This window comes from Archocentrus centrarchus, chromosome 21 (assembly GCF_007364275.1).
Source record: "Archocentrus centrarchus isolate MPI-CPG fArcCen1 chromosome 21, fArcCen1, whole genome shotgun sequence".
In the NCBI taxonomy this organism is placed as follows: domain Eukaryota; kingdom Metazoa; phylum Chordata; class Actinopteri; order Cichliformes; family Cichlidae; genus Archocentrus; species Archocentrus centrarchus.
The window spans coordinates 16,534,447-16,559,205 of record NC_044366.1 but is presented as its reverse complement, the minus strand read 5'-3'; the positions used below and the strand labels follow the sequence as shown (position 1 = coordinate 16,559,205).

General features: G+C 39.7%; 1 protein-coding gene across 2 annotated transcripts in view; it reads left to right on the top strand.

Moving 5' to 3' along the window:
* The first annotated feature begins 1,455 nt into the window (after window positions 1-1,455).
* The window catches only part of LOC115800455 (activin receptor type-1-like), a 31,771-nt gene continuing 8,467 nt past the window's right edge, over window positions 1,456-24,759 (top strand). The window contains exons 1-6 of one of the 2 annotated variants that reach the window (XM_030757818.1): window positions 1,456-1,580; window positions 1,679-1,788; window positions 17,333-17,406; window positions 18,003-18,254; window positions 20,985-21,257; window positions 21,427-21,699. In XM_030757818.1, coding sequence (XP_030613678.1) covers window positions 17,340-17,406; window positions 18,003-18,254; window positions 20,985-21,257; window positions 21,427-21,699 — 865 coding nt within the window. In that variant the 5' untranslated portion in view covers window positions 1,456-1,580; window positions 1,679-1,788; window positions 17,333-17,339. The remainder of the gene's footprint in view (window positions 1,581-1,678; window positions 1,789-17,332; window positions 17,407-18,002; window positions 18,255-20,984; window positions 21,258-21,426; window positions 21,700-24,759) is intronic. The other variant, XM_030757819.1, reaches the window with a different exon arrangement.

The following is a 24,759-nucleotide window of genomic DNA, read 5'->3' as shown; positions in this document are numbered from 1 at the left end:
AATGGTCAATTAGAGTACATTTCTAGCACTGGCCTTTGCCCCCCCCCCAGACCCATAGTGAGGGCCTTGTAATGTAAAGCAATACAAAAAATATGCTACATATACAACAGTGATAAAAATTAATGACATTAAAAATGAAGATTGACCGAGATTGTGGAAAAAAGTAGTGCAAATGGCATTAATAAATAATATGTGCCATATAAGAAAGAGCAGCAAGAAAGTATAATACAAAAATGTGTGTGTGGAATATTGTGTCCTGACTGGTGTGTTCACCTGTCACAAGAAGAAGAGCTGCTGTACAGCTTTATAGAGAATGATAGGAATGATTTCCTGAAGTGTTCTTCATGGCAGCAGGGTTGAATAAGTCTGAGGGACAGGGAGCTCTGCTGCTTCAGTAGTGTGGTATGGAGGAGGTGAGATGGATTGTCCATGATGGAGAGCAGCTTGTTCAGTGACCTCCTGTCCCTTACTGACTCAAATGCCTCCAGATTCTGGCCAATGATGGCTCCAGACTTGTGGATTAGTTTGTTCATCCTTCTGGCATCTCTGGCACTAATGCTGTCTGCCCAGCAGACAACAGCATAGTAAATGGCATTCACTACTGCAGGCTGGTAGAAGATCTCCAACATCTTTCCGCACACATTGAAGGATCTGAGCTTCCTTGGAAATAAGAGTCTGCTTATACCCTTCTTGCACATGGCATCACTGCTGATCTTTCAGTCCAATCTGCCATTGAAGTGAACACCCAAGTACCTGGCTTAGTTGCAGAGTTCATCTGTTTTGTCTTGGTGACATTCAGAAATTCATTCTGCCAGACCACCACAAAAAACTCCTCAGATTTAAAATGTTTATTAATTAAAAGTGAAGTATCAGCCAAATTCACCATGATTAAAAATGTAATTGTCATATTATTATATAGTCTTAAACTAGCTTATCATTAACAATGCATTTGTGTAAAAGTGTAAAAGTTGTAAAAAGTTTTGAACTAAACTATTTTAAAAGCTAATGTAATGTTTTCTAAGTCATATGACTTTGTGATGTAATAAATAACTGTACGCCTCAGGTATTTTGCTCTGAAAGCTCATAGGCAGTCATTTTGATTGTTGGGTTTTCTCTTTAATTATTGTAGGGTCTTTACCTTACAATATGAGACGACTGTTTGTTGTGATTTGGCGCCATATAAATAAAATAGAATTTAATTGAAATATAACTGAGTATAAGCAGAAAAAAGAAATTACTCAGTTTAAATACAAACGGTTCAGCTTGATATAAGGTCAGCTTTCTGCCACTGTTCATATAGTAATTTTTTTTTCTAAAGTAAAGGTGATTTAGAGTACTTTCTATTTTTCATTACCTGGGGATAAAATTAAAGAGTTTTTGTTTTATTTTGAAACGTCCAACCGGAAAAAGCGTGTATTTATCGTCTCACCTAGCGTTACATCGTTACAAGGTAACTTCCTCCTCCTCCAATCCTGGCTTTTTGCCTTCGAAAACGCCGCCGCCGGGGTGCGAGTTGTGAAGAGCAGACGGCGTTACAGAATGTGTCTTCATTTTTGCTCTCTCCTGAATATGAGTACGGAGTGAGTTTGTCACTTTAATTATTATTATTATTATTACAATTTTCCACCGAGTGAACGACAGACGTGAATGTTGGCGTCATGTAGGCTCTGCTTTTCAGACTTTGGAAAACAAATCGGGTATTGTCGGTGAATTCTCGGGAGATGGCAGAATAGTTCGACCTGCGCCTATTACCTAGCCCTCACAGCACTTTGAAAAATACCCCACAAGGTAAGTTTTTATCGTGACGTCTCTAAAATGTTATTTAAAGCAGACTGTGTTGGAATATGCGCACGGGCGTTTCGGTAGACGTGGAAAAGTTTGCTTCGTGACGCGCTCTCGTAAGAAACCCCTATCTCCCTCTCAGCTGCTTTGCAAAATCGTGGCCTGTTTTGTTGTGCAGCCAAAACATTTTTTTTTTTTTTTTAATTTAACATGTTTTTCATATGACTTTGCATAAACAAATCGCTGCTTCTAATAAGCTCCCTGCGCAGTTCAGTGTATCATTTCTAAGAGACCTTGTCAGATATGTCGCTTGTTAATGAAATGATGAGCGCTAGGCCAAACTAACGAAAATCTGGTTTATAATTGTGACCGTTCAGGGCTCTGATTTCTCCTTCGAAGTCAAATCAAGCTCGCGACATTCCAGCTAGCTGTGACTTGAAGAGTTTTTGTCATGCAATTTTTAGGAGGGTCGTTCCCGCTTGGTCGTGCCCCATCATCGCCCGCTGAGCACTTTTAACATCACAAACGCAGTCCTGGAGGGGGGGTTAGCGCCACCAACACCTATGAACACACAGTATGCTAGGAGTGGTCCGTGATTTAATGTTGGACAGGTTAGAGATAAAAACAAACCAAAACAACAACAACAAAAAAGTCAGACTTCAACGTCACCAGTAGGGTATGTATTGGAAGTGGAATAAGTCAAACCAAACAGAAGATGGTATGTGAGAAATACTTGGAGAAGCAATCAAATGGAAAAGTGGTAGACCCAATGATGAGAAGGTGCCAACTTCATTAGAAAGGTGTTAATGCTGGCTGAAAACGTTCAGAGATAATTGTGCTGTTTGCAAGACGTGTGAATGGGAATGTCTCACACATAAGTGCTCTTCCTCAGAATCAGCTCAGTGTTACAGATCCCACAAAATTACAATCCCACACACTTGCTAGTCCCCACCCTCCTTACTAGTAGTTTGAATACCAGGGAAGCCTTTTGAATGTGCGCTTTCTGCTTTAGCGGCAGCTTTTTAAGTTGGCTGCACTTGATAATGTGTGTTTTTGACAGTCTGATTGTCACGCACATGAAGTCTGAAGTCTGGCATGGGAGACTATTTGGGCTGTATCCATACTAATCCATCCATCTATTTTCTTAACAGCTTATGCAACTTGGGGTCACTGGGGTGACACATTCATTTTTAAAAGGGTGGTTTAAATTGAAAAATATCTCTATCCAGAGGAACATTTTGGCACAGTTTCAGAAATGACCTCCATCTAAACAGTGCCCTTCAACTGCCAGTACTAGTTGAAGCTGTAACTATGTAAATTTTCAGTGCAACACACAAACAAGTTGGTCTTAAATACCATTTCTTTTTTTTCAAATTAGCTATATAGAAAATTTTAAGTAAATGAAGGGTGAAATGGATTATTCTTTAGGCTTATGTATTTTTTTTTTTTGCCTTGGTTAGTGGCAGTGTTAAGTGGCATTTAGTGACTTGTGTTTGTGTGATCTGGAGAATGTAACCCCATAGCTGACCAGTCACTGAGCTCTGGCCTCTTGGCAAGTGCCGGTCATTCTCGGGGGCTCACTTCATGGAGTCTGGCTGATAGTGGTCAGATAAAGCGACGTCAGGCTGTCTGGGCAGCTTGTGTATTGTTCAGCTCTAGGGGATCTCGGGGACCCTGTTCTGTTCACTTGAGGAAACAAACAGCAGCCTGATTGTGGTTGTTAATCCTACCATTTTTATTGGGCCTTTCCTCCTTCTCACCAACTCTTGGTCTTGTTTCAGACAACCTAACAGTGGTAACTAAATCTTCAACTCGTTATATTTAAATGAAAGTAACTGATTTTTCAACATTAGAGCATCTTTGGTGGCCAGCGTATAATTATATCCATTGGCAGCAGAACAGTTTTCACAAGGTTTCCAAGCGTGCCACTTAAATATGATAGTTTTCAGAGGGTTCATTTTTGGTATGCCCACCAAAAATGAAGGTTTACGTGTCAGCTGAGTAATCTATGAAGCTGTTTTTGTATCGTGTATTGAGCCCCATTGAAATGTGTGTACTGATAGTTTGTAAACATTAGTCTGTCAGATATATTGTATAAGCATATGTTTATGAACAATTTTCTTGAAGAACAGAACTTGGAAAATAATCCTTGCTATTCAGGATACATGGATCCAACTTTTCCCAGCTGATATCTTTTCATGCGGGTGTCTACCAATCAAATATCAGTGTTAAATGAATAAGACATATTCCTCCCTATGAAGAGACTTTTATTCATTAATTTGTGTATAAATAAGCACATTAGGCTCAACTTGCATATCGCTAACATTGTAAAATAAAATGTAACAATTAAAAATACATCCACCAATATGAATTTGGAAGAAAGGGTTAATAAATAAGATTGAAGAGAAAAATACTACTAAAAAACACAATTTCCCTTATTTATTAGCACTAATCTAATTTAAGCTAATCAGAGTAGAAGTACAGATAGTTGTGTTAAAAAAATACTCTGGTAAAAGTTGAAGTACTGATTAAACTTCTTTACTCAAATAAAAGTGGAAAAAGTACAGCTCTGAAATGTACTCAAAGTAAGAAAGTAAAAGAAGCTCTTTGGAGGACATTTCTTTCCATTTTTGTGCAAAGCTACCCAAACCTTGTTCTATATTAATGTAATAATAAAATAATATTGGTACATGAGAATAAAAATATAACTGCCATTTATATTCTAATTCTAATGACTGTACTGAGCTTGAATCTGTTATGTAGGACAAAAGCAGTCAAAGGGAATTCAAAAATATTTCTATTTTCTGTTGCCTACATTGTAGAGGGTGACTCAGGTTCCACACCTAAAAACAAAAATGAGTATAATCAGGGTTTTAAAGTGGGATTCAGCAGGTGGAGGAACCCTAAGACTGGTTATAGTGGCTCTGCATGGGAAAAAGAATCACAACTTTCTATTGTGAGCTCAAGTAGATTTTCTGTCTACAAGCTGACATGTGTTGCTCTGAGGTTTACTGCTCTTTGTGGATGAACTGAATTCAACAAGATGTAAGCAGATGTTTCACAAGCTGTCTTCGCTGATTTCCATCCCCTACACTGACATTATGCTGTTTATACTGTGTTTATACTAGTGAGTATACAGCAGTGACGTGTGGTGAGGTTTGTGACGGGTGAGGCACTGACTCGTCTGGAGTTGGATGTTCACATATATGAACCCAAAATAGAAGCTTATATTTCAATTAATTATACTAATGATTAATTATGCTTTAATCAACTCTATACTGTACAACAATGATGGCAAGAAAAACAAAATGTTTAATGTAAGGTCAAACTATTTTGGGGGGGGGTGGGTCTCTCTTTTTAAATAAATAAAAAGAAAGTATTAACTTTATTTGAAGATGAAATCCATGCTATATCCTTGTCAGCGCTGCTGTTGGGCCAGCACTGTTGCAGCACTGCCCCCTATCGGTGTGGCACGGTACTTTCTGCCTCACTCTGTGTATTTTCGCCGTGCATTTATGACCGATCACAAAGAATAAACATGTCACACACATTCATTCAGTATATTAGACAGACTGTGGAACATCAGCATGTGTAGCACGTGTAATCAAGCATGTATTTTAGCGATGTAAAGAGAAACAGCAATGGGCATGCGCCAACCACCTGCTTTATTTATTGTATTGACATAGCGCCCCCAGAGGTGAGCCACAGCACTGCACTGCCTCACCCCGCATTTCTTCCATGTGTTTGAACAGGCAATGCGTAAATTCCGCGATTTTGACCATTAAAGTGTTGAAATAATTCAGAAAACAGTTTTAGAAAATGATTTTATAAAACAGTTTTATAGAACAGTCAAGTGGTCAAATGTATTTTCTCTTATCATTGTTAGTATTTTAATTGACATGAGTGCCTCCCCTGACCCCACTGACTGCGCCTCACAGTTATACAGTTGTTATAAAGGTTTAATTGAGTGAATGAATTTATCTCTGCTACATTTGATGTAACCTAACCACCACAGCTGCTGTGCACCAGTCCACCACAGTACAGCAAACTAACCTGTTAATCCTGCACTAAACTGCAGTATTTTCATGCAACCTATGAGTAATACAAAGTTAGCATACCTTAGTTTGTTTTGCAGGATGTTTCACAATATGAAAAGACATAACTTCACATCATATACAGATCCATTCTGATTTTAAAAAAAAAATATGTAAGCTTTAAATTTCCAGTTTATCAAATGCCACTGAGCAGTCCTTACCTTTAACCTCTTCTTCCTGTCCTGTCCTGTCTTAACTTCACTCAGAGATGGAGAAAGATGTAATCTCTCATTCTGGGCGAAACATCAGCTGTACCTTTAGCTAGCAGACACATTGTGTAACAAACTGCAAACACACACACAGTTTGTGTGTTTGCTGATATTTGTTGTGCTGTTAGAAACGTTGCATTTAAAATTACCTGCCACAACATGTTACTCTATTTATGCTCCCTCACCTTCAGTAGTGCTAGCTAGATGTGGAAGTACTGTTACCACAGCTTACGGACATCTGCAGTCGGTCCGGCCTATTTTAACCTGAGGACAGCACTATAAATGATACCTAAACTATGTGTTTTTGCCTCGTTCATCTCTTTGTATGCAATTATCCCCGGTGATGGAGGATGCACCAATAAGATTGTCTTTTATATGGTTTTGTTCCCTCCATTTAGGCTCAAATTGGCTTGATGTTTTAAGGAGCAATGATGTGAAATACTCCCCTCCAGTGCCTTAAACAAAAAGTACAGATATTTGTGTAAAAATGTAGGGAGAAAAAGTAAAAAGTTGTCAGAAAAGTAAATGCTTAAGTGAAGTACAGATACCTGAAAATTCTACTTAAGTACAGTACAGTAACAAAGTATTTGGTACTTCGTTACTTCCACCGCTAAACCAAATATAGAAAATCAGTAGGCTAGTGCATACTACTCATACGCGTGCCGTGTTGACTTAAAATTATATTAAAGTTCAGGATGACACATTATGATATGATGAGACATGCCAACGGCAAAGTATTGAGTTTTTTAGACATGTAGGCTACAGTCTGCAATGAATTACTAATGTCTGAAATAATTACAAATGACTGCAAACATACAGAAAAACTGGCAGAAATATCTCCAAACTGCTGGAAAGCAGTCATTAGTTAAAGCATTACATTGAATAGAGACAATTAGAAATCTGGTTTGTGATAGTGAGCTGAGGTTATAATTTGAGTTTTTTATTTCCACATAGCGGCTTCCAAGTTCATTGTTTGCAAATATCTTGGCCCCTACGCCAGTGTTTTCCTGTGTCTGTTCTTTTCCTGATACCCATAAAGCGCCTTATTTGCCCGGCGAGTCCGGACCATTTCAGATAATATGAAGTGAGGGGAGGCTGGAAAGGGTTGGAGTAGGGGTGGTGGTCGGAGGGGGGGGGGCTCTGATAGCAATCATTTAGTGTGCACAATAATTTGGCTGTCAGAAGCAGCTGGCAGTTTGGTTTGGAACAATATGTGAGTGGAGTGAGAGAGAAGCTCAAAAAAATCCTGCGAGAGTCTACGTGTGTGTGTGTGTGTGTCGGGGGAGGCGGGGGAGTGGTGTGTGTGTATATGCATATGTGTGTGGAATCAGGTTACACAGTCTGTCATTAACAAGGGAACTGCAGTTATGAGACCAAGATAGACTGCTTCATGTCTGGGCATGAGTCTGAGGCTCATCGCTTTTCCTTGTAGGTGGCTCTCAAGTTGGAGAAGAAAGGGAGGGAGGAGGGGGAGGGAGGGAGGAAAGCCTGTATTTGTGTGTGTGTGTGTGTGTGTGTGTGTGTGTGTGTGTGTGTGTGTGTGTGTGTGAATATGTGTGTAAACAGGTGGTAGGTGCAGGCTAAAAGATAGAAAGGGGGGAGAACCTGGCTTTGGAGTGTTGTATCAAAAGTAGCTACCTTCAGCTTTCTTGCGTCACCATTTGTCTATATGTATGACCTGGGCATGTTTCTCTGTGCTGACTTACTCGAAAGTTTGACTAGCAACAGACCTGGCATCAAACGAGGCAGCCGACTGCAGAGAAACGCAGCATGTGGGTTGAATTTGCTTGTGCTCTATGCTCGTGTCCAGCTCTTTAGAAAGGGGCCTTCTGTCTGCAGTGTTATTTTTAGTCAAAAAATCCTTCAGCCTTTTAATAATCATCAGCCTTATGTAGCCCAAACATATCGCGATGAGAAGAGCTGTCTGGGACTTTTTAGGCTCTGCAGCCTCAGCAGGACATGGGAAGTTAGAGGGGGGAAAAGAGAATAAGATAAAAGACTGTCTGTGCTTCTGCCAGATTTTAGTCTTCCACTGTTTGCTGTTTGGGAGCTTTCTCTTCTCCTCATGTGGTGGCTCTGCACAGACTTATTGATTCCTCCTATTCTGTGTTCAAATGTGGATGAAGACCAGTGGAGACAGAGAGAAGAGAGACGAGACGAGACACTGCTGTCTCCTCAGATGCGCACACACACCTAGATCTGCAGTGCTCATGGCTCCTCTCCTCTCTCCACACTAACCCCAGACTGCACTGGAGACAGTCTGCAATACACATTTTATGAGCCCTTCACTCGCTTCAGTGCTCTTGTCTTATCGCTCAGCTGTTAGGGGGGAAAGTTATGGCTTTGTTTTCAGTCTCTGCTTCTTTCTGATCGCTCTCCCTGTCCAGGGCATGGACTCTTATTTGGTGTGGGCACTTTGTCTGTGAATTGAAAATAAGCTATGTTTCATCTCGGGGGTCGTGGAGTTGTAAACTGAAATGGTTCTGTTATGATGGTAGTACTTTGCTGTCATAGTTGATGGGGCTTGCTTGAATTCTTATTCCTTATGCTTCAGGCAAATGGGCCATTTATAATATTTAGACATTCATTGGCTTTGACATCCAAGTAAGGTTCAGCAACATGGCTGAAATCACTATGACAATATAACAGTATATTTTGTGCACATGTGCCAAATCCAGGGCTGCTAATTCTAATGAAGATTTTAATTAGCAAGTAGTTAATCAGTTAACTAGGGATGCCCCCGTTTCCATTAACCCTTAACAGGGGGGAAAAAAAACTATCCAAAAACGGTGTTACCACATGATCATAATTCACCACTGCAGTGATAAATATTAATGCAGAATTATCACCCATATCTACTTTCAAAAAACAATTGCATCACATTTATGACTTTATCATAAAAGTGTCTCAGAAACCATTTCCTGCTGCTCTGGTTTCCTTGGATGTCTTTGCTCTGGGAAGGCAGGAAACTCAGTCATAAAGACTCGATTGGCAGGAGGATGTCATGGCCCCAATCAGTCTCTCTGGGGAGCACGGTGCAATATACACATTCACTGTTTTGTTACAAGCTGTTTGCTCAGTGATTATCACAGCGGTGTGATGAATAGTTTGTTCCTTGTATAGTTGGTCACTCACTGTAGATTGTCATGTTATCTGTCAGACTCTTGTCACTTAAGTCTTAAGAGTGCGCAGTGGTCAGCTGAATATTCCCTTAGCTTTAGGTAGCTGCACCCATTGTTCTTTGGTCTGTTTGCCTGACTGACTTGTTTTACAAGAAATAAAATTGGTGTCAGGGGTGTACCTTGATACAAGTCAAAGAGAGAAATGTTGCTCCAGGGCAGTAACCTTTGTAAGATGGTCATTTGGAGAGAGAATGTTTGTGCATTCCTCTGTTGGCAAACGTGGCCAAGGGCCATAAAGTCTGTTTGAACTGGCTGTTTCAAATGTTTTGATGCTGTGTGAAAATGCGTGTCTAATTGCTATGGTGACTGTTGCGTAGGACAGTAGTCTCCGACCTTTTTTGAGCCACAGACCGATTTAGTGTTAGACAGTATTTACATGGACCGGACTTTAAGGTGTGGCGCGACGTCAAAATAAATGATACGACCATAATCAAAAGTGTGATATATTGTAACTATAATAATAGTTACAATATATGTGTATTCGTGTGCAACTCTATCAGCAGCGTCCTCGTAACATCGCGCCACAACATGAATAACATCCTCTCTGCCCACAACGCTCTCTGGTCGCCATGGTAACGTTTAAACATGCCTTCAAAATAAGATACACAAATACAGTAAAAATTGCCTAAGTCAGATTCAAATGGCCCACTTTGGGGTCTAATATTGAATTTCGCTGCAATTGCTTCTGCATCATCTCTGGATTTACTTCCGCAAATTTTATAATCTCATATTTTTGCTCATAAGTGCGAGTTTGTCGCTTACGCTTGCCTCCTGCACTTGCCAAGATTGTCTCTGGTGAAATTAACTGATATAAACACTAAAGCGATCTCCAGGCATTGTTAGTGTGTGTAGTTGTGCATGAATGAGCCGATGCATGGAAGTGGGTGGATGGGAGCTGAGGAGGGCTTTAGCGCTAAACTTATCCGACTTATGTGCTCACATTTAATTGGAAATGTATTACAATGGGACCAGATTTTTCATCCGAGGTAGGCGAAAATCTGACTGTTTTAGGTGTTGATTTTATTGGAATTAACGTTAGGAGAAATCAGGACCTGCAGAAGCCATCCGACTAGCCATCCGAAACGACTTGTGTGACTTTGACTTTGGCAATTTTTACTTTATAAAGCACATGAAAAATACAACTCACCATAACGCTGAATCAGTGTGAGCTCTGAGCTTGTTTCTCTGCAACTTATTGTTGCTAGCACTTTTCTACTGTTGTTGAGCACTCAGTTATTTAAACGAGTGTTAAGTAGGTCAACCAACCTATTTCGTTAGACAGGCACGGGAACCAATGAAGCTTAGGTTTAATTTTAGCGGTGACGTATCACGTGACTGATACAAGCGTCTTGACGTATCATAAGGGAGTCATAGATGGATGTAACATTTTTCAAAATAAAACATAGTTCAGACTCAGATAATAAGTAAAACGGAAATAATTTAAGTTATTTATTCTTTGAGTATGGCCTGGTACCAAATGACCCACGGACCGCTACCGGTCCACGGCCCAGGGGTTGGGGACCTCTGGCGTAGAAGTCTCGTTAACACTGTCATTGCAACGCTGTAAAGCATTTAAATTTGTGTCACCCTGTACATCACACATCGCAAAGCCATAATAGAACCATAAAATTAGTCTGTGAAGACATTTAATTTTATCCTTAAGCTTTGTTGTTTTTGTGCATAATTTCCACTCCTTGCTACATGTGAAAAAAGGCAAAAGACAGGTGATTTGTTTTTTTCTTCAATGTGTGAGAATGGCTGTAATGTAGAAATATGACACTTATTGTTTACATTGTCTGTATGCTGTACTCCTCCCAGTCTTTGTGTTGTGTGTTCTCTATCTTTCTCTAACATCTAACTAACTCAGGTGTTATGTCTTGTCTTCAAATAAATCAAACTTCACAAAGAAACAAAGAAACGTACCTTCCATTCTTTCATTTTTAACCATAGCTAATCCTGAAGCTTATTATGACCAAAATTTGCAAAACAGAGTTAATTTATCATTCATTCGTGACCTGAAATGAGTGGCTGAGGCCATTAACTATCAGAAAAGTGTTTACAGAGGTCAAGTCAAAAAGCCATTTTCCCATAGACTTCAATAGGACTGGAAGCATTCACCATCTGTTTGCGTTCAGATAGAATACAGGTTTAAAGCACTATTTCCATGTTTTATACTTTCTGTGGTCTATAGTTACAGCTCAATTATTTATTTTTTAACCATTTTGATTGACCTTGCAAGTTCATGTGAGGATTCATATTTAGAAGATAAGATTAAGTTATTACAACTCAGGAAAATGTTGCAATGTGTGACACAGCGTTCATCTATCAGACTTGTATCTTAAATCTTTCTTATGTGTTTTTATCATCTTCTTTCGAGAAATCTGGGGACAAATTGCATCCGCCCCCCTCAATTTTAGAACAAATGCCACAGCATCCAAGCCCCCAGTGCAAGTCTATTTCTGAAAAACTGAAAATACATATCTCATTAATTTATCATTTTTACTCCCAGAATCTTTTGTAGCAAAGTCTCAAACTCAGGTAAATTGTGTTTTGAAGATTGCTTGCTAATTTGCTAACCAATATCTTAAAGTAATGTAATTTCAAGTTGAAATATGTGATTCCTAAAAAAAATAAATTGATATGCGACATTTTTAATGTGAGGAATTTTTTTTCTAACATGAACAAGTAGCTTTTTTTTTTTCTCTCCAGCTAATTCCTCCTCCATTCATTCTTACTCCTACCCACTGATCATATATTGAGAAATGTTTTTTTTTTTTTCTTGCTTTAAGCCCTGAGAGGTGGAGGGCGGGATGGGACACATCAGGAAGAAAACTATTTTTTTGTAATTATATTTGGTCTAGGCCCAGTACAGCGTGTGGGTGTGAGTGTGTGCGTACACCTTAAGCAGCACCATATCCACAGAACAAAAACTTGCTATGCTGTTGCCTACCACAATTAATGTGTGAGTGAAACATTGGGCAAAGGGAGGGAGGGGGGCATTTGCATTTGATTACATTCCTCACATTGTAAAGGAGGCCGGCTGCTGAGATACTGTACGGCCCTGAGAGAAGGAGCCTGGCTGGAGCTAATGGGGTACTGCAGATTCCAGGGGACCTCAGAAGTCCTTTCATCTCCTATTTTGATGAGACCCCTGGACAAAGATGAGTGTTTCAAAAGGTTAATTCAGCTCAGCTCAATTCAATTCAGTTTTATTTGAACTGAATCAAATTCATGTAGAGGTTCAAAGGGCTTCACAGGCATAAAAACATATTAAGGCATAAAAACATTAAGAAGCTTTGCTTTCCAGTTACCACAGTGAGACAGCTTTCACACTAAGTAGCAGCACCGAATACTTTGCCGTACACTGGTCAACCAAGGGCACTCTGGAGTGTAAGATTGTGAGCATTTGAAGTTTGGCATCTGCAAAATGTGCTTTTATATGCTGGTAGTTCTAGGATACCAGGCATACTGTAGCTTGGTTCAGGCTTTCAGCAGGGCCAGACAATTGCAAACAGCTAGCTTGATAGCTAGCCTAAATGATAAGTAGTTGAGGAATTATGCACAGAATACTTAATTTTTATGTGTTGTGGTCAGCAGTGTGTTTTATAGCAAGTGGAAAGGTGACGACAGAGAAAGGAAGCTGAGTTGGGATTCTGACTGACTCGTGGCCTTACTTAAGGCCTTACTTAAGGCCAAAGCTTGCAAGTTGGGGACATGTCTCAGCTTTTTATTCTTTATCTGTTTATATCACAGACCTACATTTCATCAGACTTCCATCGCACACTGATGCATTCCAGAACTGCTGTTTCACTGCCCAGCACAGATTTTTATTAAACCCATCTTGCACAGTGTGATATGCTATGAACCTGTAAGATTCTCAATATCTTTCTGATATTAGAAGCCAAACTACACAGCTAGCTTTCCTGTCTGTCGCATATTGGTTTGCTTTAAGGCCAATGTGTCATCAGATACCATAATTTTGGGACAAATGTTAATTTTCAGTGTGCTTTATGGAAAGTTGTGGCATATTGCAAGGAAGTCTTTTACTTTGGAAATCCAGCTATGATTTCTTTCTAGACTCTGAAAGAGAAATTTAATTCAACCCTGATGTTTGAGTCATTTAGAGTGCACTCTTCTTTTTAAAGTAAATTTATAAATTTACCTTCTACTCAGTTTGAAAAAACTGAAGAAAGTGAGTGTGATTTCCACTCGTAACCTTTTAAGATTTTAAGTTAAGCTTGTGCAGTCTTGTATCTTACCTTTAGTCATTCCAAGTGTTTTATTTTTCTAACCAGAGAGTGGTTTAAGACTGAGGTGAGCGTGTTGACTTTCCAAGCTGTAGTGTGAATGTGAATGTGGGCCGCTGCAAAGAGGATGATTTTCTTTTCTTTTTTTTTTTTTTTTGTCCTCAAGTCTGTATTACATCCACCTAGGAGCGAACCATCTGTGTGTCCCTGATGGCATGCTGGCACTTTGGCTGTCTGGGTATGGGTCAGCAAAGAGGGACAGGGACACGAACAGCAGGATCTGCATTGCCCCACTCTTTGCCTGTTTCTTCTTTCGCCACCCTGCAGTTTGCTGCAGTTTCCTCGGTGCCCAGGCTATTTGTGCCATGGTAACTGTGCCAGCCTGCCAACTCAGACACAGATTCCACCTCCCGTCTCCCTCTTTGCCAGCATGATGACTCAGCAGCTCCTGCAGGGCTTCAGCCTCCTCCCTCCTCAACCTCGGTGATACACCATGCTCATCAGACAAAGTAGTGTTTTGTCATCCTCTTCTTTAGCTGACCTGAATATAAAATACACCAAAATAATAAAGCATCCAACTAGACTAATATGTGTCTTGTTGAAGTAATTTTCAACAGATCAATTTTAAAATGGCACAATTATTTATAGCTGACAGTAACATGATGAATTTAATCCTATTTAAACTCTTCAAATTTTTAAAATCACATCTGCCTAAATGCCTTTTGGTCCAACTGCACCAATAACAGCATGTGAGTGGCATTTTTAATTATCTCTATCTAATCACTTTAAGCTCTGCTCAACTTCTTAGAGTAATGATTATCAAGATGGCCCTCTGGAGTGGGATCACTGGAAAGAGTCTGGGAAGGAATCGCGGCATCATAAAATGGCAGCGATGACATGTAGGATCACTTTCAAGTCTCTCTAGTAGCGCTCGGCAGGAGTCTACCCTAACATACTTCTCACTGGGCCATGTCTATTTCAGCTGTTTATCTTGGGTTGTAGACACTGAGGCCTGCTTGTGTTAAGCTAAATGTCGTCTTTATGTTTGCGTATACAAGGTCAGTACCTACGCAACTCAAAGAATCTGAAATCCTCATGCAGAACATCTGTGGTGGAAAAAAGTTTTTAGATTCTTTCCTTAAGCAAAAGAAGAAATGTGTCCTCCATTTAAAATTGAGGTATTACCACCTGAATGTGCCTTAGAAAATTGAACCCGAAAGTACTGTATAACTAAACTGCAAGTACCTCAACATTTTCCTAGTAGTATATATTTGAGTCAAATGCTACCACTGCAATAGATTAGCTCAGAACTCACATGTTATCCAAAGTAAATTTGACATTTCACTTTTAAGGTAGTTCAAGAGAAGGAATGCACCTAAAACATTAGTTTCCTCAAAGTATTTCATGCATATCAATATCGGGCCACCTTTCTCAAGCTCCAAACATTTTCCTCTGTCTTATAGTGTTGTAAGGCTTATTGCAATATTGGCTCCAACCACAATAAACATGGGGAAAATATATCTTAAGTTATAATAAGCATGTGGTGTTCATACCAGTTTCCTATTACATCACCACATCAGAGGACATAGGAAGAGGGAATAAGAGGAAAGATGGGGGTTGAGACAGAGTGGGGGAATGAGAGCACACCCTTGGCAGGATGTCAGCTCTGTGAGCACACACTACACAACGCTGCCAGAGAATTCAATACGCAGGGGTAGATGCAACACACACACACAGACACAGTACGACAAAATTGTCTGCTCAGATCAGTTTTGCAGATGCTAGCTCTGCTTCTTTACTTCCCAAGAATCCCTTCTGAGGTTTCCAATATCAGGACTGGTTCTAGCTCTGTATTTATGAAGCAAAGCTGTTATCTAGCTTTATCATCTGCTACCAACTAGCCATGTCCTATTCATAAGTGGGGAAACAGTTTGTTTACTGTGGTTATGCAACATAAATATTGTTATTAATGCATAATGTACACTTTGTAGTCACACGAATACATACTGTACTGTTCAGCAGTGGTTATCAAGTCTGACCATGTCACTCCTGAGGGTTTGTAATGCTTGGACTAAAATATTTGCTGTGTACCTAACAGCAGACACGTAGACTATAGACTGTTTGGCTGTTTGTAACTCAGCAAGTGCCTCATTCCTTATAGCTTATTTAAGACAAAATGTTTGAGTAGGCGAGATGAACTGAGACAGAGATAATTTCATTGCCCCGTCGAGGCTCTTTTGGCAGTAAATATAAACAAAAATGCAGCAAATCATTTGCCTACATTAAATGATGCCATTAAGCAGAGCCTCATGACATGCTCTACTTAGTTAATTGAGGTTAGTTATTGATCTGTTAACAGTGTATGAGTCAGCATGTTGTACTTGATATCTTTTTTTTCTTAAACGAGTCGTATGAGTCAATATATCAAGATAATGAGGAACACACATCTATTTTACTGGGCCTGCGGCTTTTGCCTTCTACACCTTTGTTTATCTCTTTGTCCTGTTTCCACTGCCTTTCTAGCTCCATCACAGCTCAGCCCACCCCACCTACCGCACCCTTCCAACAGCAAGGCGCCCTTCTTCTTACTGTCCCTCTGGGCGCTGACACTAGACACCTCCTTGTCTCGCCCCCACCCCCCACCCCCCTTTAGCCTAACGGAGTGTTGCGGCCCACTGTGACCCACATCTCTCTCACACGCTTGCCCTGTTCTTTGCCCTTCTCTGACCCACTGTCCCCCAGTTGCCCCTGGGCCATCCCTCCCTTGTCTCCTCATGCCCACTTGGCCGTACTCTGCCTCCGTTGCTGTTCCCTTCTTCTCTCCAGTCCAAGGGGAGCAGACAGAGCTCCTGATTATCTCTGTGTGGCAGCCTCTGTTTTGTGCGCTGATTAAAGGAGCAGCATGTGGTCTATGTGTGAGCGGCCTGTGCAGACGCCGCCGTTGGCCTAACGCTAACATTACGTGCTTAATCATTTATGTCTGGGAGACGGGCACAAAAGCTCGGAGGGGTTGGGGGTGCTGGGGTATTTATCAGCGGCACAGATGCACTCAGGCGCAAACGCACATGCTGCCAAGAAAACGTTCCCGGTGTTTGGTATAGCATAAACAGGGCATGCTCCAAGCTATGTGTCTGCACAAAACTTGCATATCTTTATAAAATGGTTATTTTGGAGTTTGCAGTGCAAGATAAACAGGTGCACTGTTTAAAAAAAAAAAAATCTGTCAAAATAACCCCACAACTGCACAGCGTATGTGAAGGTTCCTACAAATGCATTAAATATTGAACGATTAGACTGTCACCAGGCCTCTATAAACGATAGTATTCGGGCACCCACACTGTCCTCATCTCTTCTTTCTCCTCCTCCTCTTCCTCCTCTTCATGTCTGTCTGCTCCTCTCCCCTCACTGCCAAGCAGCCTGTCCCTCCAACACACACAGACACAGATATCAACACACTCACGCACTGAGGCAGCCAATAGGAGAGCACCAGTCTCCCCATTGCTTGCCACTCAATGCCTTGTTGCCAGGACAACAGGAAGGCATGAGACCCACTTTACTTGAGCATTTTAAACTTGGTGTTGACTTTTTTTTTTTTTTTTGAAAACAAGAAAAGGTCTCCCTCTGTAAAATTGCTCTCTCTAATACTCCTAGGTCGACAGGGAAATCCTGCCATTTTCAGTCTGTCTCATGAAGTAGTGTTCTGAAAGATATTTCCACAAAGATATCAATGGTATTCTGATGTATGAAGAAAAAAAAATCTGAATTAGAGTGCCGTGTTCATTTTGGGTTTATGATTTTTTTTTTTTCCCTCTCTTCAGGTCTACAATGATGAGTGTGGATGTGCTTCTGTTAGTTTTGATCACACTGGTCCTTCCCTCTTCAAGCTTGGAAGGTGAGTATCTATCAAAAAACCTTCAGCTTTTCACGTCAGACCTGAACAAGAGCAATATCTAAAGGGAGGGAAGTTGCTGCTAACAAAGCTATACAGGATCTAGTTTGTGTAGTAGTTGTGCTAGATATCCAGAGAAAAAAAATATGTACAGTGCTTGAAAAGTTGTGTTATGGACATCCGAGACACTTCTTCCTCCTTTTTGATGTAGTTAAAATACACACAGTGTTTCATTCTGGTTCTTTCACTGTCCCCTTAAAGTCTCTTGCATGCATCGAACAAATATTCATGCTACCCCCCCCCTTTACCACCCCTCTTCAGTCTGTCTCCCTTTCATCTGCTGTCTGTCTGTTATTTTAAACTACTGCAGTGGCAACGGATTGCAGTAGAAAGTGTTTTTTATGCTGGCAAGCAAAACTTTCCCCCTCGTCTACATTATGTATTGTCTCTACACGCAAACGAGTGATGAGCAATGATCATTTGATGTCATTAAACATGAACGGTCTGGTCATATTTCTGCTTCATCATTGATCATCCACTGTAGGACTTCTGTCTTCTGAAAGATAAATTCTGATCTTTCTAATTGTTTTCTTTTGCAGGTGAAGGCAGCGGGAGATATGAATGTTTGTGTGACGGATCATCCTGCAGCAGTGAGGGCCGATGTTTTGGCCAGCAGTGCTTTAACTCTCTTGCAATGATAAATGGGACATCAGTTACTCGTAAAGGCTGCATTTTGGGTAACAAAGACCCATCCTTGAGCTGCGAATCTTCACCAACTCCTCAGCTGGTAGTGAAGTGCTGCTATGGACATTTGTGTAACATGAATATCTCCCTTAACTTCCCACTGAGAGGTGAGGTGTTTGCAAACACAACTGTAAAATTGTCCTGCTTTAAGATCTGCATAACTTTGTAAAAACTTTCCTGAAATTCATCATCCAGACTTTTTAAATACAGAGAAATGAGGGAAGAGTTATTGTACCATTAGCTATCATTTGCATTTTACCAATCCAGTGGATTCTGTAAGTAGGGAGTCTCGAGTAGCCGACTCCTTGCTAACAGCTGTGCTGGTGGAATGCACAGATGTAAAACTCGGCCAATAAGTGTTTGGACTGTTAGACAATTTTTATGCCTTTGCACTGGCAACAGTTGACAATGACGCAATTGTGTTTTGGGGTTTAGGTCCTTTCATCCCATTCTCATGAGCCCACAAAATACATTTTTGGCCACAACTCAAGAATTCATACACTAATCATGACAACACTCTTTGTAAATGCCTAATAGAATAAAATAATCAAGTAGCAATAGCAGCAGTAATAAATCTTGTGTGCTGCAACATCCACATCTGAAGCACTGCCTGCTGTCATGACTGCAACTTTGTTTTGTCAGAATCAGCTTTACTGGCTATACATGACCTTGGTTTTTCTTTTTTCTGCTTGGTTAACTTATAATAGAATAGTCACAGAGCAGAAAAAGAATAAGGCTTGACAAGGTCAAGTCAAAACTGTTGCATTCATTTTTGTCAGTAACACAACTCAAAAATTTGCTCAAGTGGTTTCTTACTTTGTATATCAAATGCGACTTCCATCCTCAGACTGTCAATTTGACTCACAAACACCTGTTAATGGATAAACACACATTTAAACTGCAGCTTTTTAAGTTACACAACCACAAGACTGTGACTCTTGTTTGATCTTCAAGCTCTGTGCTTCAGCACATTCAATTTCAAGTAAGCTAATGGACTGTTAAAGTTTTTAAGTTTCAGTAGCTATATTGTTGGTAATGCTGTGTGTGAGATGAAGACTTGTTTTTGGGGTCAGGGGGTAGAACAGGTCATCTACTAATCAGAAGTTTGGTGGTTCCATCCCTGGCTTCTCCAGTCTGCGCCCCAAAGTACCCTTGGGCAAGATACTGAACCCAAAGTTGCTCCCGATGTGTTCATCAAAGTGTGATTGTGTGTGTGTGTGTGTGTGTGTGTGTGTGTTTGTGTGTATGTGTGTGAATATTAGATAGCAAGCACTTAGATGTAGAAAGTGCTTGTATGAATGTGTGTGTGTGACTGCATGAATGAGAGATGCTGTGTAAAGCACTTTGAGTGGACATGTAGAGTAGAGAAGCGGCTATATAAGTTTCAGTCCATTTATACTGTCCTGAGAAGTTATTACCTCACCCACCAATAGGTGGAGGGAGGTTAGATTTTCGGTCACGTAGGTCTGTGTGTCTTTCTGTCTGTTAGCAGAATAAAAATATGCATGTATTTCTATGACAATTTTCAAGTTATTGGGGGAGGTTCAAGGACGAATTGTATAAATTAACTGTACTGTGTTGGCACATGGCAATGTAGAGCATAATGGAAGAATTCTATCCTTACAGCACTTTCAGAAAGACTTCTACTGTAATAAAACTTATTCCCCACTGCTGTGTAAATAAATGTAAATGTTATTAAGAAATGATCAGATAGGAGGGGCTTTCAGGGAATACTGTTAAGTATTCAGTTTCTATGCCATATGTCAGTACAAGATCCAGAGTATGATTAAAGTGGTGGGTGGGCTCGTTTACTTTTTGATGGAAACCAACTGAATCTACATGGATGTTAAATCACCCACTATAATAATTTTATCTGAACTGAGCACTAAATCAGATAAAAAGTCTGAGTAGTCTGAGTAAGGGCCAGGTGGACGATAGATAATAACAAATAAAACAGGTTTTTGAATTTTCCAATTAGGGTGGACAAGACTAAGGGTCAGCGTTTCAAATGAATTAAAACTTTGTCTGGGTCTTTCATTAATTAATAAGCTGGAGTTGAAGATTGCTGCTAATCCTCCTCCTTGACCTGTGCTTCGAGCATTCTGACAGTTACTGTGACTCGGGGGTGTTGATTCATTAAACTAACATATTCATCCTGCTGTAACCAGATTTCTGTAAAGCAGAATAAATCAATATGTGGATCAATTATTAGATCATTTACTAACAGGGACTTGGAAGAGAGAGCCCTAATGTTTAATAATCCACATTTAAATGTATTACTGGTATATTTTTTTTTTCTTTTTGAATTTTTATGCTTAAATTGTTTTTTGCTGGTTTTTGGTGGTCTTGGAGCAAGCACTGTCTCTATGGGGATGGGGTTTTGGGGCGATGGCAGCAGGAGAGAAGCTGCAGAGAGGCGTGTAAGACTGCAACTCTGCTTCCTGGTCTCAACCCTGGGTTGTCACATTTTAGGAGGGTTAATAAATTAAGATATATTCAAAATCACAAACTAGACAATCTGTTGATCTGTCCTGTGAACTATATATTTTAGTGTGCATGCTTGACAACAACTAAAATTAAAGGTTTAAATAAACTGTTCTAGTCTGTTTGAGCAGGCCTCCCGAATAAGTGTTGTTTCACACTTAAATTAGATTTATATTAGCAGATGCTAGATTTCAAACAGGCAAAAATATTTGCTTCTTCTTTTGGTGAATGTCCAGCAAATGGATCTTTTCAACCCGCATGTTTTCTGATGTGAGTGAATGCCTTTTAATTTAATGGGTTGCTAATGGTATTGGTCTAATGGGTTTCCCCACATCTCTGTTTCCTCTTATCAGATGTACAACTGTCTGCTGGCAGACCAGTCCTCAGAGACCAAGACTGTGTATGTGAGGGTAGTGTGTGTGAGCATGACCATCGCTGCACAGGCCAGCACTGTTTCTCCGCTCTGAAGATGATTGATGGGGCAGCCGTCCAACAGAAGGGATGCCTGAGGGATGACGAGGAGGGCAGAGCCACCTGTGCCATGCCACCCTCATCGGCCCATGTCGTCAAGTGCTGCCAGGGCCATCTGTGTAACATGAACGTCACTGTGCAAGCCCCAGGGAAAGGTGACTTTGTACACATTGTACAGATTTCTGTTGGCTGCTATTCCTTCACGTGCCTCATGTAACTTAGAATTGCGCAAAAGTTTCATGTATGACATTCATTTAACAAATAAACATGAATTCCTGTAAAGTTTATTTAATGCTAGCATGCATTTTCCTGAATCTTTTGCAGGTACAGTAGTCCTGAGCAAGTCCCTGAGCAAAGAGGAGCATGAGTGTGTGTGCGAGGGTGGCTCATGTGCAACAGGAAATCGCTGCTTGGGCTACCAGTGTTTCTCATCTCTGACAGTCAGTGCTGGCACTGTAGTGTCCCAGAAAGGCTGCTTTAGGGTCTTAGAACAGAGCACGATGACCTGCAAGACCCCACCTTCCAGAGACCAGATAGTCGAGTGCTGTCAGGGACATCTGTGTAATATGAACAGCACTGTGGAGCTCCCTGTCGAAGGTACAGCACAATGCTACCCAGAATGCATCACATATCAGATTGTCCAAGATTTGCAAGAACTATGCTTTCAGTGTTGAGCTCTGTTTCCTTTTACCAAATTACTAACCCCATTCCAACAAAGTACTGCCTAGATGTAATATATTCGGAATAGGAGTAGCCACATGGTTTAGTTTATCCTATGTTTTAGATTAAGTAACACATATTCACATTCTGCATCATCCTCTACTGAGATGGCTTCAGCATCAGCTGTGAAATTACCTGCCATGGCTGTTCTGGATGGTTTCTGTTGGCTTGAGTTACATGTCCATGTGGTCACACTCCTGGCACCTCATGAAACAGAAAAAAGGGAAACAGTGGGCAACTAGAGGGAGGTTTTGAATATTCTTTAGTCATAGTCCGCTTCTCCTCTTTCCTCTCAGTGGCTGTCAGAGCTGCATGACAAGAGCCCAGAGGGTGAAGCCACCTGGGATTGAAGGAGTCAGGCATCTATACACAGGGCTTTTGTCCTTTTTTGTTTCTTTCACCTGTACCTTATCCTCAACAGTCTTGTATTTGATACTACAGTCTACACGACACATTTAGACCTAATATGCCTTAATGGTATCTTCTTGGTTGGGCATTTAGGGATTAGATCAAAGATAATGGTGTATTGTATCCAGGTGCTTCCACAAATACTTAAAATAATCATTTACAATTTATTAGTATTGGGTGTTATGTCTGTTCATTCTGGATAGTACTATTACTAGTACTATATTAGTCCTAGTAGTACTGTATAGTATAGTATTATACTAATGCTAGTTTTAATTTATTAATTTTTACCCCTCAGCCTGAAAAGGCCGATGGGATGATATTGTCACCCTGTCAGGCGGGTGGCCAACTTTCAACTTTGTGAACATGATGACTCAAACAATGTCACCTACTATATTCAGAACTATACCTTAGATGCATCTACTAAAAATCTTGAGCACCTTAGTTGTTACCATAATAATGCCAATCACAGAAAGTGACAGTATTCTCAATGGTTTATATTTATGATTTTACCATTTCTTGTTCTTGGTTCTTATTTAGCCATTTGCAAGTCACTAAGGCTCATATGCATCCCATTAAGACCTGGCAAGACTGAGACTGGTAGGTTTTAGACCTTGTACTTCCAGGTGATTTGTGCCACCTAAAGATTCTATTGCCAGGAGGCTGAGGGGTTGCACTTGTGGCTGATAGTATTTTTATTTGTCTTTCTCGAGGATGTCATAATTTAAGCCAAAGATTTTGAGAAAATACATTTAAATGGAGTTGGTGTCAAAGTTGCCCTCCACAGCTCAGGTGAGAGAACATTTTATGTTTAAAATAAATAAGAAAGGGAATCCATTGCTATATATAAAACATTTTGGTTACACCATCCAGCACTACTTTTTTACCTCATCATTTACATTCCAGCAAAATATCTTTTTGACATACTGTTTGCTGTGTTTCTCTATGTTTCAAACTCCTGCCTTGTTGGATTCCAACAAATGCAAATAATCAGTAGATTTTTATCCTGTCGTGCAAAATGAAGTGGGAGGATATTCTCCCATACCGTCTGGCTGTCCATCCGGGCATCTTGTTCATGTGGTTTCACCTTTCTGGTCTGTAGACTCCAAAACCACCAGGAGTTGAACCGTGAAATTTGGCATATGTGTTCTTTATTTTTCAAAGATGTGCATATTGGATTTTCTCTATGTTATTGTAGGGTCTTTACCTTACAATATAAAACGCCTTGAGGTGACTGTTTGTTGTGATTTGGTGCTATATAAATAAAATTGAATTTCAATTTTCAAGCCATACCTACTGCTCAGCAATATTGCTCAAATGTAAACAACATGGTTGCCTTATGATTATAGTGATGTTATACATAATGCATTAATATCATCAGATTATTTACTATGGGTGTATCATGTAGTATTATTCCTGTACACACATGAGTATATGATGTGAATACCTTGTGAGTATGCATTATATCTGGCATATTGTTATAGATTGTATAATAGAAAGACATTACACCCTTGTACAATAGTGCAGTATGTACTTTATCTAATTTGTTTACATGAAATTTTTTGTCTGTTCTAGGTTGTGGTTAACAAAAAGTATTTGTAGAAATGCTCATCACAGAATGTCAGTCTCATACAGCATGCTTTAAATTGATTTGATCTAAAGAGTATTGTTAATATTGAAAACATATTTTTGCTGGAATATGCATTATATCTTTACTAACCCAGGGGTAACTAAAAGTATTTGGATCATCAAAGTTTAGTTTGGGCAAGGCCTCCAAATTAGGGCAAAATAGTTTTGCAGAAGGTAATAAGATATCTGCTGGAGGTTTTTCTATTATGAAATGGGGCTGTAATGTTATCCTGACATCTACATTTATTTTATAATCTCATTAACTGTGGGAGGATATTCCCATCATTGATGGTCTTGTTTTTATATATATATATATATATATATATATATATATATATATATATATATATATATATATATATATATATATATATATTATGCATTTATATATATGCATTTAGCTGCAAATATATATATTATATATAATATATATAATATATAATATAATATATATATTATATATATATTATATATTATATAATATTAATTATATCTATATATATCTATATCTATCTCTTATCTCTGTGTATATGTTATATCTATATGTGTATATATGTGTATATATATGTGTCTCTATGTGTCTCTCTCTGTGTCTCTCTTATCTCTCTCTCTCTCTCTCTCTCTCTGTGTCTATATCTATGTGTATATATCTGTGTATATGTGTATGTGTGTATATGTGTATGTGTGTATATGTGTATATTTTGCAGCTAAATGCATTTCCCCATCTGTGCGCTTGATTCAAACATAGTGAACCCCTAGAAAGTGTTGCTAGTTATATGTATTTGGAAGAAGGAGTTCATTATGCAAGTTGAGAAAAGGGGATCATTGTCTATGCTGGAATCAGAGCTGAGCAGTCTTTCCCTTGGAATGTTTGGAAAGTGTGAATGGTGTTCAGTTCCTCAG